Below are 12,651 nucleotides of genomic sequence, written 5' to 3' on the forward strand. Positions count from 1 at the left end.
TTGTTTTATGACCTCCATGCATTCTTGTGTGAGGTCTAAGTGTCCGAATTCTAGGATTTCAGGAGCCAAATTGCCAGATTCAATGATGCTGGGTTTGGATGCCTGATCTGTTGTTTGTGTTGTGTTAACAGATCTGGTCTGTTGGGTAGTTTGACATGCGGTACTAGTGAAAGGTCTAGTAGAGTTGTATACCAAGGTTGTCTTGCCCATGTGGGTGCTATCAGTATGAGTTTGAGTTGGTTTTGACTCAACTTGTTTACTAGATATGGAAGGAGAGGGAGAGGGGGAAAAGCGTATGCAAATATCCCTGACCAACTCATCCATAGAGCATTGCCTTGTGATTCGCGGTGTGGGTACCTGGATGCGAAGTTTTGGCATTTTGAGTTTTCTTTTGTTGCGAACAAATCTATCTGGGGTGTTCCCCAAATTTGAAAGTACTTGTTCAGAACTTGGGGGTGAATTTCCCATTCGTGGACTTGTTGGTGGTCTCGTGAAAGGTTGTCTGCTAGTTGGTTTTGTATTCCTGGAATAAATTGTGCTATTAGGCGAATGTTGTTGTGAATCGCCCACTGCCAAATTTTTTGTGTTAGGAGGCACAATTGTGTTGAGTGTGTTCCTCCTTGTTTGTTTAAATAATACATTGTTGTCATGTTGTCTGTTTTGACAAGAATGTATTTGTGTGTTATTATGGGTTGGAAGGCTTTTAACGCTAGAAATACTGCTAACAGTTCTAGGTAATTGATATGAAATTTTGTTTGGTGTATATCCCATTGTCCTTGAATGCTGTGGTGATTGAGGTGTGCTCCCCACCCTGTCATGGAAGCATCTGTTGTTATAACGTATTGAGGCACTGGGTCCTGAAATGTCCGCCCTTTGTTTAAATTTTTGCTGTTCCACCATAGAAGCGAGAGGTATGTTTGGCGGTCTACCAACACCAGATCTTGAAGTTGACCCTGTGCCTGTGACCATTGTGATGCTAGACACTGTTGTAAGGGTCGCATGTGTAGTCTTGCGTTTGGGACAATGGCTATGCATGATGACATCATTTAGTGTCCTGAGATCTAATATTGGTCTTAATGTTTTGTCTTTTTTTGGAATTAGAAAGTACAGGGAGTAAACTCCTGTGTTTTTTTGTTGTACTGGTACTAACTCTATTGCATCCTTTTGCAGTAGTGCTTGAACTTCTAGTCCTAAAAGTTCTAAATGTTGTGGTGACATTTTTCGTGTTTTGGGAGGGATGTTTGGTGGGAATTTGTGGAATTCTATGCAATAGCCATGTTGGATTATTGCTAATACCCAATTGTCTGTTGTAATCTGTTGCCAAGATTGGTAGAATTGGCTTAGTCTTCCCCCCACTGGTGTTGAGTGAAGGGGTTGCGTGACTTGAAAGTCACTGTTTAGGTGGAGGTGTTTTTGGAGTCTGGAATCTTCCCCTACTCCTTGGGAATTGACCCCCTCTATATCCCCTGAAACCTCCCCTTTGGAAGGAACCCTGATATGGTGTGGTTCTTGTTTGTTGGCTGGTGGTGTCTGTGGGTTGGCCACGAAACCCCCCTCTAAATGGAGTTTTTCTAAAAGAGCCTCTGCTCTGCGGGGAGTAGAGTGCGCCCATGGCCTTGGCCGTGTCTGTGTCCTTTTTAAGTTTTTCAATGGCTGTGTCCACTTCAGGGCCAAAAAGTTGTTTTTCGTTGAAGGGCATATTAAGGACAGCCTGCTGGATTTCAGGTTTGAAGCCTGAAGTGCGGAGCCAAGCGTGTCTCCTTATGGTGACAGCAGTGTTGACTGTTCTCGCTGCAGTATCGGCTGCGTCCAGTGAAGAGCGGATTTGATTGTTTGAGATCGTTTGTCCCTCTTCAACTATTTGCTGCGCCCTTTTTTGGTATTCTTGGGGAAGATGGTCTACGAGAAGTTGCATCTCATCCCAGTGAGCGCGGTCATATCTGGCCAGCAGCGCTTGAGAATTTGCGATGCGCCACTGGTTGGCTGCCTGTGATGCTACTCTTTTTCCTGCCGCATCAAATTTTCTGCTTTCTTTGTCCGGAGGTGGGGCGTCGCCAGATGTATGGGAATTTGCTCTTTTGCGAGCTGCCCCTACTACTACGGAGTCAGGTGGTAACTGCGAAGTAATAAACACTGGATCTGTGGGTGGTGGTTTGTATTTTTTATCCACCCTTGGGGTGATGGCTCTTGATTTTACGGGCTCTTCAAAAATTTGTTTTACGTGCCGTAACATCCCCGGTAGCATTGGGAGACATTGATATTGGCTATGTGTAGCCGAGAGGGTGTTAAATAAAAAATCATCCTCTATAGGATCGGAATGCAGTTGGACATTGTGGAATTCTGCAGCCCTAGCCACCAGTTGTGAGTATGAGGTACTGTCCTCTGGCGGTGACGGCTTTATGGGGTATGAATCTGGATCATTGTCCGGCACTGGGGTGTCGTATAGGTCCCAAGCGTCTTGATCCTGATTATCTTGACTTATGGTAGTTTGCGCTGGTGAGTGCATTTGTGGCGGTGTTTGTGCCGGCGATGCCTGTTGTAGTGGAGAGGGCGGAGGCGTGACTTTTTTAACCACTTTGGCTTGTGGTTGTGCGTCATCCTTGAGGAGACTGATCCTTCTTTTCCTCATTATTGGGGGAAGGGTTGATATCTTCCCTGTGTCTTGCTGGATGTACAGTCTCTTTTGTGTGTAGTCTGATTCTACACTTTGGAGCTCTTGTCCAAATCTGTGCATCTGGCCACTTATTCCTTGTTCCTCTGAGTAGGATGAAGGTGTGGTATTTTTCGGCGCCGAGAGAGAATCTTTTTTCGGTTTCGGCACCAACAGAATTTTTGTTCCTTTCGGCATGGATTCTCGGTGCCGATGTTTTTCGGTGCCGGTATCTTGTTTTTGTGTCTCGGAGCCACTTTCTCGGCTCCGAGGTTGCTCCATGGCGGTCCCTCGACCGGAGTCGGGTGTCTTCGCTATGGGCGTGCCCTTTTTCGGCGCCTTCGACGGGTCGCCTGTTTTATGGGTCGAGCCATGGCCTGTTGGCAGTGGCGTCCCCTGGGCTTTCGTTTTGTCGATGGTTTTACTTTTCGACGTCTTACTCACAGTTTGTTGCTGTTGTTCGACGTCGGAGTCTCCGGATTCTGAGTCCGGAACCGAGAATGTTTCCTCTTCGTCGTCGAAACGTTGTTTTGTCGGCGTGGACGCCATTTGTAGACGCCTGGCTCTACAGTCCCGGAGTGTTTTTCTGGACCGGAAGGCTCGACAGGCCTCACAGGTATCCTCCTTGTGCTCGGGGGACAAGCACAAGTTACAGACCAAGTGCTGATCTGTATAAGGATACTTACTGTGACATTTTGGGCAGAAACGGAACGGGGTCCGTTCCATTGGCTTCGATGTCGCACGCGGTCGGGCCGACCAGGCCCCGATGGGGGAATCGAAGCTACCCCAAAGTCTTCCGATGATCGGTGTTGATGTACCTAACTATCCCGATACCGAACGGAACAATACCGACGCTTTCTTCCGAGATTCTGACTAACTTTCCGAACCGAAACACGGAGCGAAAAGGAATACGTCCGAACCCGACAGCGGAAAAAAACAATCTAAGATGGAGTCGACGCCCATGCGCAATGGAGCCGAAGAGGGAGGAGTCCTTCGGTCCCGTGACCAAAAAAGACTTCTTCGAAGAAAAACAACTTGTAATACTCCGAGCCCAACACCAGGCAGCGGACTGTGCCAAACATGTGTATCTGCAGCAACATATGCCATCGAACAGATGATTTCCGAAGGTAAGTAACTTCGTCTACTGAGGGAAACTTTATCCTGCAGATTTCTCAGCCCTTGAACCACTACCGAAGTAGAGTCCCAAATGTGGTTGTTTTGAGGAGATGCTCAAAGTGGAAGGACCAGCAAAACAGATCTGGCAAAATGGCCATCACTGCACACTTCCGTATTACAGCAATACCTGCCTGTGATTGACATGGCTTAAACCTCAACATTTTCATGAGAAACAACCTGTGAAAACATTGCAATTTTTTTTTGATAGGAAATGTTCTGACTGTTGCAGGCTATGGGAAAAGAGGATCCAAAGTCAGTCCGTAGGGATGGCATCTTATGCAGCTCTCTGATCTTGTTCAGGTAGAATTGGAGCTAAGGTGGTGGGTATCAGCACAGAAGGCCTATTTTAATTTCCCGGATCCAGTCTTGCACCCGAAGGAGATTCAAGAGGTGAGGAATGTGAAGGTAGAAGTATCAACAAGAAGGTTATCTTTACAGGGTTAGCAGGTGCTGAGGTGACTACTGTACATTTAAACTGGGAATTTTCCATAACTGTTCCCAACTCAAAATCAATGTTGAACATCCTGATTCATGCAACACCATGACTGAATCTCTATATTGTGGGCATTTTAGTACCAAAATATTATTTTGCATGCCAATGCCCAAGTTTAACCGGCACTTGTCTTCCTTTCAAAAGCAGCTGCAATCACCACCTAACTTTAAGGCAGGAAAAAAATAATCTAAATGGATTCCATGCCACAATGCCTTGAGGCTTTTGGGGAACCAGCGCAAAAGTAATTTTAATCTGGGCAAAGTGAAATAACTATCTGGAGTATTACGATCAAAATACATAACTGCAGGCGAGAGCACAACATAAGCATGTGAGTGAGGGAGATCTTAGAAAATTAAATAATATTTTAACAGATTAATAAAGCGTCTAGAAATAAAGAAGCAAAACATAAAATTGAACGTTTTAAAACACTCTGGGAATGTGAAGAAATTTGAGATTAGCAGCGAAACATTAAGTTAGTATTCTCAGATTGATTCGTGGAAGCAGTGCAAGTGGATCAAACTGAATATAACATGGACAATAAGTGGCCTCAACAGAATTTAGAAAACATTCACATTAAAATTAAAAAATTCAAATTTTGATAAATGTGAAGCAAATAAAATATGTAATCATTTGTGTATTTTGTTTTATGAATGCTAGTTTTTGTACTTTTCTGTATTGTTATGCGGTTCAAATCATTGAAAATGTTTAGTCTGGGGTCCCCAGCTTCCAATAACGACTTGCGCGCCCCGGATACCAATAATGTTCAGCGTGGGCCCCTGGGTTTTAGTAATGATTAAATGCTGGGGGAGGTGGCCACACAAGTCAAAAGATTAAGAAACACTGCCTTGGAGAAATGCTTCAAACTTTGTGTCAAAGGTAATTATCATTAGGTTATCTATTATGCGATTTTCACAACAAGTTCACTATACTTAATCCTGGACTTGCTGGCGCGAACAGCCATTCAACACTGAACGTGACAGTGGCAGGGAATTGAATAAAAGGTGTGCAAAGGATGCAGGAAATAAAGCCAGGGAGACATGACCGCTGGACTTGAAGGGGAAACCTATGAACGTCCTCTGGTCACCGCTTCAAGCTGTGAACAGAGCCAGACGAGCATCACAGCGCTGTGTAGGTTCAACACTTGGGAATAAAGGAGTCAATGAAAGGATGTCGTGTTATTTCCAGACATCAGGGAAAACATTGTTGTTCTTTGATCAAACATATTTAACGTTATTTATGGTGTTGATAACTCCATCCCACTACACCTAAAACAATGTTAAAAATCGTTGCTGAACCTAATCTTGTTTATGAATTGCAACAGTATGCATGAATGTATTTACATGGCAAATACTTGACTTCACACAGGCAAGGCATTCAGAACATATATACCTGGGCAAAATATGTAGACAGAACTTAACGACGGCACAAACGTTATCGCCATCCAGTGTCATCTTTGCTTAGAACTAAAGGTCATGGCTATTTTTTTTTTTTTATTTAAATACCACTACGGATTGCATTGCTGACAATGGATACAGCCGCCACCAGTCGTGATCGTGCAACATAGCCTTGGCCACAAGGCAATAAACACCACAACATCTCATGGACATCAAAATAACAGGGCACCATAGCCTATGTTTGGGGCAAAGATCTCTCTCCTCTGGTGTTTTGAAGGGTTCAAGCGGTGGTACTGCCCGGCCCTTAAAAATATCTTACCGAAAACACATTTTTCAGGATAGATAGTACAAACTGATAACCGTCAGGCCACTGAGCAAGCGCTTGCATTTCTGAAAGGCTGTGTTAGAAGACTGAGCTTGCTCCTTCCAATGGCAGGGCCTCTCAAGTACACTCACCACAGCACAGCGCATTGGCATATGCCTTTTACGACAGACATGTGCATGATGCGGTCCTAGTTTAAAAATCTATATAATCGGAGACACTGAAGATACAGTTTCACCTGTGTAACGTGGGTTGTTAAACACGTGCAAACAGTGGATTTACCTGTGAGCTTACAAGACTAAGGGATGAGAGAGGGAAAGAATGAGGAAGAGCTTAAGGAGGAACACTTACAGAAGGTAGAAAGATGGTGGCAGGAAAAGCATAGGGAGTCGGAGAGGAGGAAACCGTGGAAAAGAATTGGGAGGAAGAGAGGTGGATAGAGGCTAGAATCGTGGGTGGTGATGGGTCTCAATGGAAAAGCGAGAGTGGTCCTATTAGGCAACATGTTTGAGAGGATTTTGAGAAGGGAAAGCTGGGGAGAGAAGTTAGGAGTAATAGTTAGAATAGGAAGGACAGGGTGGTTAGAGAACAGAGCAGAGAGGTGAGAGGAAGGGTATTAGAAGGACTAGACTACTGGGGGGAAATAAAAGGTTTACCTGACGCACCACTTCTTCTTCTTCTTGGCGTTTCTCGTAATGGGAGAAGTCATCAAAGATGGAGGTGGTATGCTTGTAGGTGGCGATGACCTTTAGCACTTGCTTTGCCTTTTCCAAGGGCACCTCCTGCGTATCACGAGAGTTTGTCACCGGCTTGTTGTCATTGTTCTCCAGCCGGATGTGGCGCAATTGGTTGTTAGGCACATCCTTGACAAACAGCCACTTGACATCAAACTTCCCCTTCCACTTGTCCTGAGACCAGACACCAGCGCTTGTGCCATAGTCCACAGGGGAGCGCATTTCAGCCACACCACAGAAGTGCCCACTACCATTCACACTGAACAGCAAGTAGACAGGACCCTTGCTGTTCATTGAGCGGAAAGCACTGTCCAGACGCTTGTTGCCATGCTCTGTGCTGCACCAGATAGAATACTTGATGGAGCGGTGGATATCATCCTCCGAGTAACTTTTTATAATAAACACACGGGCATTTTTAAGGCTCCAATCAAAGTCCTTGGGGTTATAGCCATGAGCAGACTTAAGCTTTTCCAATACAGGATGAGAATCTGAACCCGGTGACATGTTGGACTGGTTACCGGCTGACATACTGAGGTCATTCCCAGCTCCACCACTTTGACCAAAGGCTGCGTTTCTATTTCGAGGGGCCACCCACCTATTCTGGTTGGGAGCTTGTTGGGTCTGGTACTGAGGCTGCGGCAATGGGGGTGGGTGCTGTAGAACAGTCTGAACTATCTGCTGCTGGGGCTGCAGCTGAGGGGCAGACTGTGGTGAGGACAACTGCTGAGTAGCTGGGGGCTTTGACACAGGTCCTTTGTTGTCCCAGGTACCTATGTCCATATTGTGCTTGATTGGAGGTGGGGGCAGTGCCCCTCCAATCACAGGAACAGGTTTTTTCATTTTGGGCTGTGGCTTGGCTGGCTTGCTAGCAATGGCGGCCCAAGAGGTGGGCTTGGAAGGTGCCATGTTCAGGTTAGAGCAACCATTCCCAGGCATTGCACTGGCCATGCCAGCATTGTTTACCACGGATCCTACCGGCTTCACAGAGGCTTGGACATCACCACCAATCTTAAGTCCTACCATACCCTGTTCAATGCTGTTCATGCCAGGGGCTTTGTTTAAGGTGTCATTGTGAAACCCTGTTTGCCCATCAACGATTGTTCCACCCAAAGAACTGGGGGGATAGCTGTAGCTACCTCCATAGGCAGAGCTTTGGGTCTGCTGACCCTGGGACCCACTTGTGCCCCAAGCTGAGAAAGCTGGATTCTCAGTGAAGAAGTTAAACCTATGCTGGTAGATGTTATTCCCCAGTCCACCCGGCTGCCCAAAGACAGCATCGTGCATGAAATGATGGTCTCCATTGCTGAGTTGTCCATAGGTGGTGAGGTAGGGTATGGGCGGGTCTTGCCCTGTGGACCACGGAGCATCGCTGAGAGAGTATGGAAATCCAATAGATGCTGGGTAGTAACTTGATAAGTATGGATCAGTCATTGACGGATAGCTGTTACTCTGTCAAGGCAAACAAAAACAAATGAGATTAGTATTTCTGAACTTTCCTCCTGGTGTTCAATGACAAACTATAATTACCTTGACGTCTCATCTTTAAAAGCAACAGTAATACTTAAGTGTATACAAAACAAAAGTGAACCATTTTCTTTTTGTACCAGCCTACTGCATCCCAAAGCATTGCATTATTTGTAGGGCAAGCACCAACTAATAATTTGGCTCTTTTTTCAACACTTCAAAAAGCATTGTGAACACTATGGCTTCAGCTCAGCCTCATTTATCACAAACCACTCACAAATATCTCTTTTCCGGTTTGGATTACATGCGGTCTATGATCACATGGAGAGTTATCTGTTTCATTTCATTTTCAATTTCTATATTGGTTTTTTGTTCAGGGTTTGAATTTTTCTACCTCTGTGATTTACTCTATCTTCACCAACCTACCAGACATCTGCATTCTGCTGGTTACTGTGCAGGACCTTTGGTAGAGTGGGCACAATTTTTGGCTAGATCTGCTAGTTTCCCCTCAAACTTTCTGCAACATGGACTTTTTTCAAACAGCTTGCCTTCCCTCATGTACATCTTTTATAGTTCCATATTTTACAGTTCGCTCGAGTTTCATGACATTTTCAATAGGGTCCACAGAACGGTGTGCCGTGCATGTTTGTAGAGGCACCTTTGGTAAAATGAAAATGTCACTTACCCAGTGTACATCTGTTCGTGGCATCAGTCGCAGTAGATTCGCATGTTTTGCAATAGCTCGCCATCTGGTGTTGGGCCGGAGTGTTACAAGTTGTTTTTCTTCGAAGAAGTCTTTCGAGTCACGGGACCGAGTGACTCCTCCTTTTGTCTCCATTGCGCATGGGCGTCGACTCCATCTTCGATTGTTTTTCCCCGCAGAGGGTGAGGTAGGAGTTGAATTGTAGTAATAGTGCCCAAGCAATGGAGTGACTAAGTATGCACCTATTTAAGGTTGAGATGATACATATATAAATAATTGGAGGTAACTTCCAAACTGCTACAGGCTCCCGGGGAGGCGGGTGGGCACATGCGAATCTACTGCGACTGATGCCACGAACAGATGTACACTGGGTAATGAAAATGTCACTTACCCAGTGTACATCTGTTCGTGGCATCAGTCGCTGAGATTCACATGGTATGCATGAGCTCGCCATCTGGTGTTGGGTCGGAGTGTTACAAGTTGTTTTTCTTCGAAGAAGTGTTTTCGAGTCACGGGACCGAGTGACTCCTCCTTCTGTGCTCATTGCGCATGGGCGTCGACTCCATCTTCGATTGTTTTCCCCGCAGAGGGTGAGGTAGGAGTTGTACTATAGTAATAGTGCCCGCGCAATGAAAAATGTAAGTATGTACCTATTAAAGGATTAAGTAATATATATACAAATGTACAAAATTGAAGGTAACTTCTGAACTGCTACAGGCTTCCGGGGAGGTGGGTGGGTCCATGTGAATCTCAGCGACTGATGCCACGAACAGATGTACACTGGGTAAGTGACATTTTCAGTTCGATGGCATCTGTCGCTGTAGATACACATGGTATGCATAGACTAGTAAGCAGTTAGTTCCCCATAAGCGGTGGTTTAGCCTGTAGGAGAAGTTGTCTGAAATAGAGTTCTTAATACAGCTTGACCTACTGTAGCTTGTTGTGCGGATAGCACATCTATACAGTAGTGTTTGGTGAATGTGTGAGGCGTAGACCAAGTGGCTGCCTTACATATTTCCTGCATTGGGATGTTTCCTAAAAAGGCCATTGAAGCACCTTTTTTCCTTGTTGAATGTGCCCTGGGAGTAATGGGCAGTTGTCTTTTTGCTTTAAGGTAGCAGATTTGGATGCATTTAACTATCCATCTGGCTATACCTTGTTTTGATATTGGGTTACCTGCATGAGGTTTTTGGAATGCAATAAATAGCTGTTTAGTTTTTCTGATGTTCTTTGTTCTGTCAATGTAGTACATTAATGCTCTTTTGACATCTAATGTATGTAGTGCTCTTTCAGCCACAGAATCTGGCTGTGGGAAAAATACTGGTAGTTCTACCGTTTGATTTAGATGGAATGGTGAAATAACTTTTGGTAAAAATTTTGGATTAGGTCGTAGGACGACCTTATTTTTATGTATTTGTATAAAAGGCTCTTGTGTTGTGAACGCTTGAATTTCACTTACTCTTCTTAGAGATGTAATGGCGATGAGAAAGGCAACTTTCCAGGTTAGGAATTGTATTCCGCAAGAGTGCATGGGTTCGAAAGGTGGGCCCATGAGTCTTGTTAGAACCACGTTTAGGTTCCATGAAGGAACAGGTGGTGTTCTTGGTGGTATAATTCTTTTAAGCCCTTCTATAAATGCTTTGATAACTGGTATCCTATACAAGGAAGTTGAATAGGTAGTTTGCAGGTATGCAGATATTGCTGCAAGGTGTATTTTAATAGAAGAGAAGGCTAGCTTTGCTTTTTGTAAATGGAGCAAGTAATTTACTATATGTTTTGGAGTTGCATCTAGTGGTTGTATCTGATAATGATGGCAGTACCAAACAAATCTTTTCCACTTACTTGCGTAGCAGTGTCTAGTGGATGGCCTTCTGGCCTGCTTTATGACTTCCATACACTCTTGGCTAAGTTGTAAGTGTCCGAATTCTAGGATTTCAGGAGCCAGATTGCTAGATTCAGCGATGCTGGGTCTGGGTGTCTGATCTGTTGGTTGTGTTGCGTTAACAGATCTGGTTTGTTGGGTAGTTTGATGTGTGGTACTACAGACAGATCTAGCAGTGTTGTGTACCAGGGTTGTCTTGCCCACGTTGGTGCTATTAAAATGAGTTTGAGTTTGTTTTGACTCAATTTGTTTACTAGGTAAGGAAGGAGAGGGAGAGGAGGAAAAGCGTAAGCAAATATTCCTGACCAGTTCATCCATAGGGCATTGCCTTGGGATTGCTTGTGTGGGTATCTGGACGCGAAGTTTTGGCATTTTGCGTTCTCTTTTGTTGCAAATAAGTCTATTTGTGGTGTTCCCCAGAGTGTGAAGTAGGTGTTCAGAATCTGTGGGTGGATTTCCCATTCGTGGACTTGCTGGTGATCGAGAGAGATTGTCTGCCAGCTGATTCTGGATCCCCGGAATAAACTGTGCTATTAGACCAATTTGATGGTGGATTGCCCACTTCCATATTTTTTGAGCTAACAAGCTTAACTGCGTTGAATGTGTTCCTCCTTGTTTGTTTAGATAATACATCGTTGTCATGTTGTCTGTTTTGACAAGGATGTATTTGTGGGTTATGATTGGTTGGAAAGCTTTTAGTGCTTGAAAAACTGCTAATAATTCTAGATGATTTATATGCAGTTTTGTTTGATGTATGTTCCATTGTCCTCTTATGTTGTGTTGATTGAGATGTGCTCCCCACCCTGTCATGGAAGCATCTGTTGTTATTACGTACTGTGGCACTGGGTCTTGGAAAGGCCGCCCTATGTTTAAATTTATACTGTTCCACCATAGAAGCGAGAGGTAAGTTTGGCGGTCTAGCAACACCAGATCTAGAAGGTGACCCTGTGCTTGAGACCACTGTGAGGCTAGGCACTGTTGTAAGGGCCTCATGTGCAGTCTTGCGTTTGGGACAATGGCTATGCATGAGGACATCATGCCTAGGAGCTGTAGTATTGTTCTTGCTTGTATTGTTTGGTTTGGAGACATGTGTTGAATGACTCTGTTGAAACTGTGGATCCTTTGTGGGGTTGGCGTTGCTACTCCTTTTGTCGTGTCTATTATGGCTCCTAGATATTGCTGTACTTTGCTTGGCAGAATGTTTGATTTTGCAAAGTTGACGGTGAACCCTAGTTTGTAGAGGGTTTGTATGACTTGATTTGTGTGGTTTGAGCATTGTGTGAGCGAACTGGTTTTGATTAGCCAGTCGTCTAGATACGGGAACACATGTATTTGCTGCCTTCTGATGTGTGCAGCGACTACTGCTAGGCATTTTGTGAATACTCTTGGAGCGGTTGTTAAACCAAAAGGCAATACTTTGAATTGGTAATGTATTCCTTTGAATACAAACCTTAGATATTTCCTGTGTGATTGATGTATTGGTATATGGAAATATGCGTCCTTGAGGTCTAGGGTTGTTATGTAGTTGTGTTTTTTGAGCAATGGTAACACTTCTTGTAGTGTGACCATGTGAAAGTGGTCTGATTTGATGAATGTGTTTACTACTCTGAGGTCTAGAATTGGTCTCAGTGTTTCGTCCTTTTTTGGTATCAAGAAGTACAGTGAATAAACTCCTGTGTTTATTTGTGTGCTTGGTACTAATTCTATTGCATTTTTTTGCAGTAGTGCTTGAACTTCTATCTCTAGAAGCTGTGAATGGTATTTTGATAAATTTTGTGATTTTGGTGGTATGTCTGGGGGGAATTGCAGGAATTCTATGCAATAACCATGTTG

At 44.3% G+C, this 12,651-nt stretch overlaps 1 protein-coding gene across 2 annotated transcripts in view; it reads right to left on the reverse strand.

The window, feature by feature from the left end:
* The window catches only part of YTHDF1 (YTH N6-methyladenosine RNA binding protein F1), a 97,926-nt gene that overhangs the window by 21,346 nt on the left and 63,929 nt on the right, over window positions 1–12,651 (reverse strand). Inside the window, exon 4 of one of the 2 annotated variants that reach the window (XM_069243186.1) lies at window positions 6,692–8,218. In XM_069243186.1, the coding sequence (XP_069099287.1) occupies window positions 6,692–8,218 (1,527 nt within the window). The remainder of the gene's footprint in view (window positions 1–6,691; window positions 8,219–12,651) is intronic. The other variant, XM_069243187.1, reaches the window with a different exon arrangement.

The sequence above is a fragment of the Pleurodeles waltl genome, chromosome 7, assembly GCF_031143425.1.
Source record: "Pleurodeles waltl isolate 20211129_DDA chromosome 7, aPleWal1.hap1.20221129, whole genome shotgun sequence".
In the NCBI taxonomy this organism is placed as follows: domain Eukaryota; kingdom Metazoa; phylum Chordata; class Amphibia; order Caudata; family Salamandridae; genus Pleurodeles; species Pleurodeles waltl.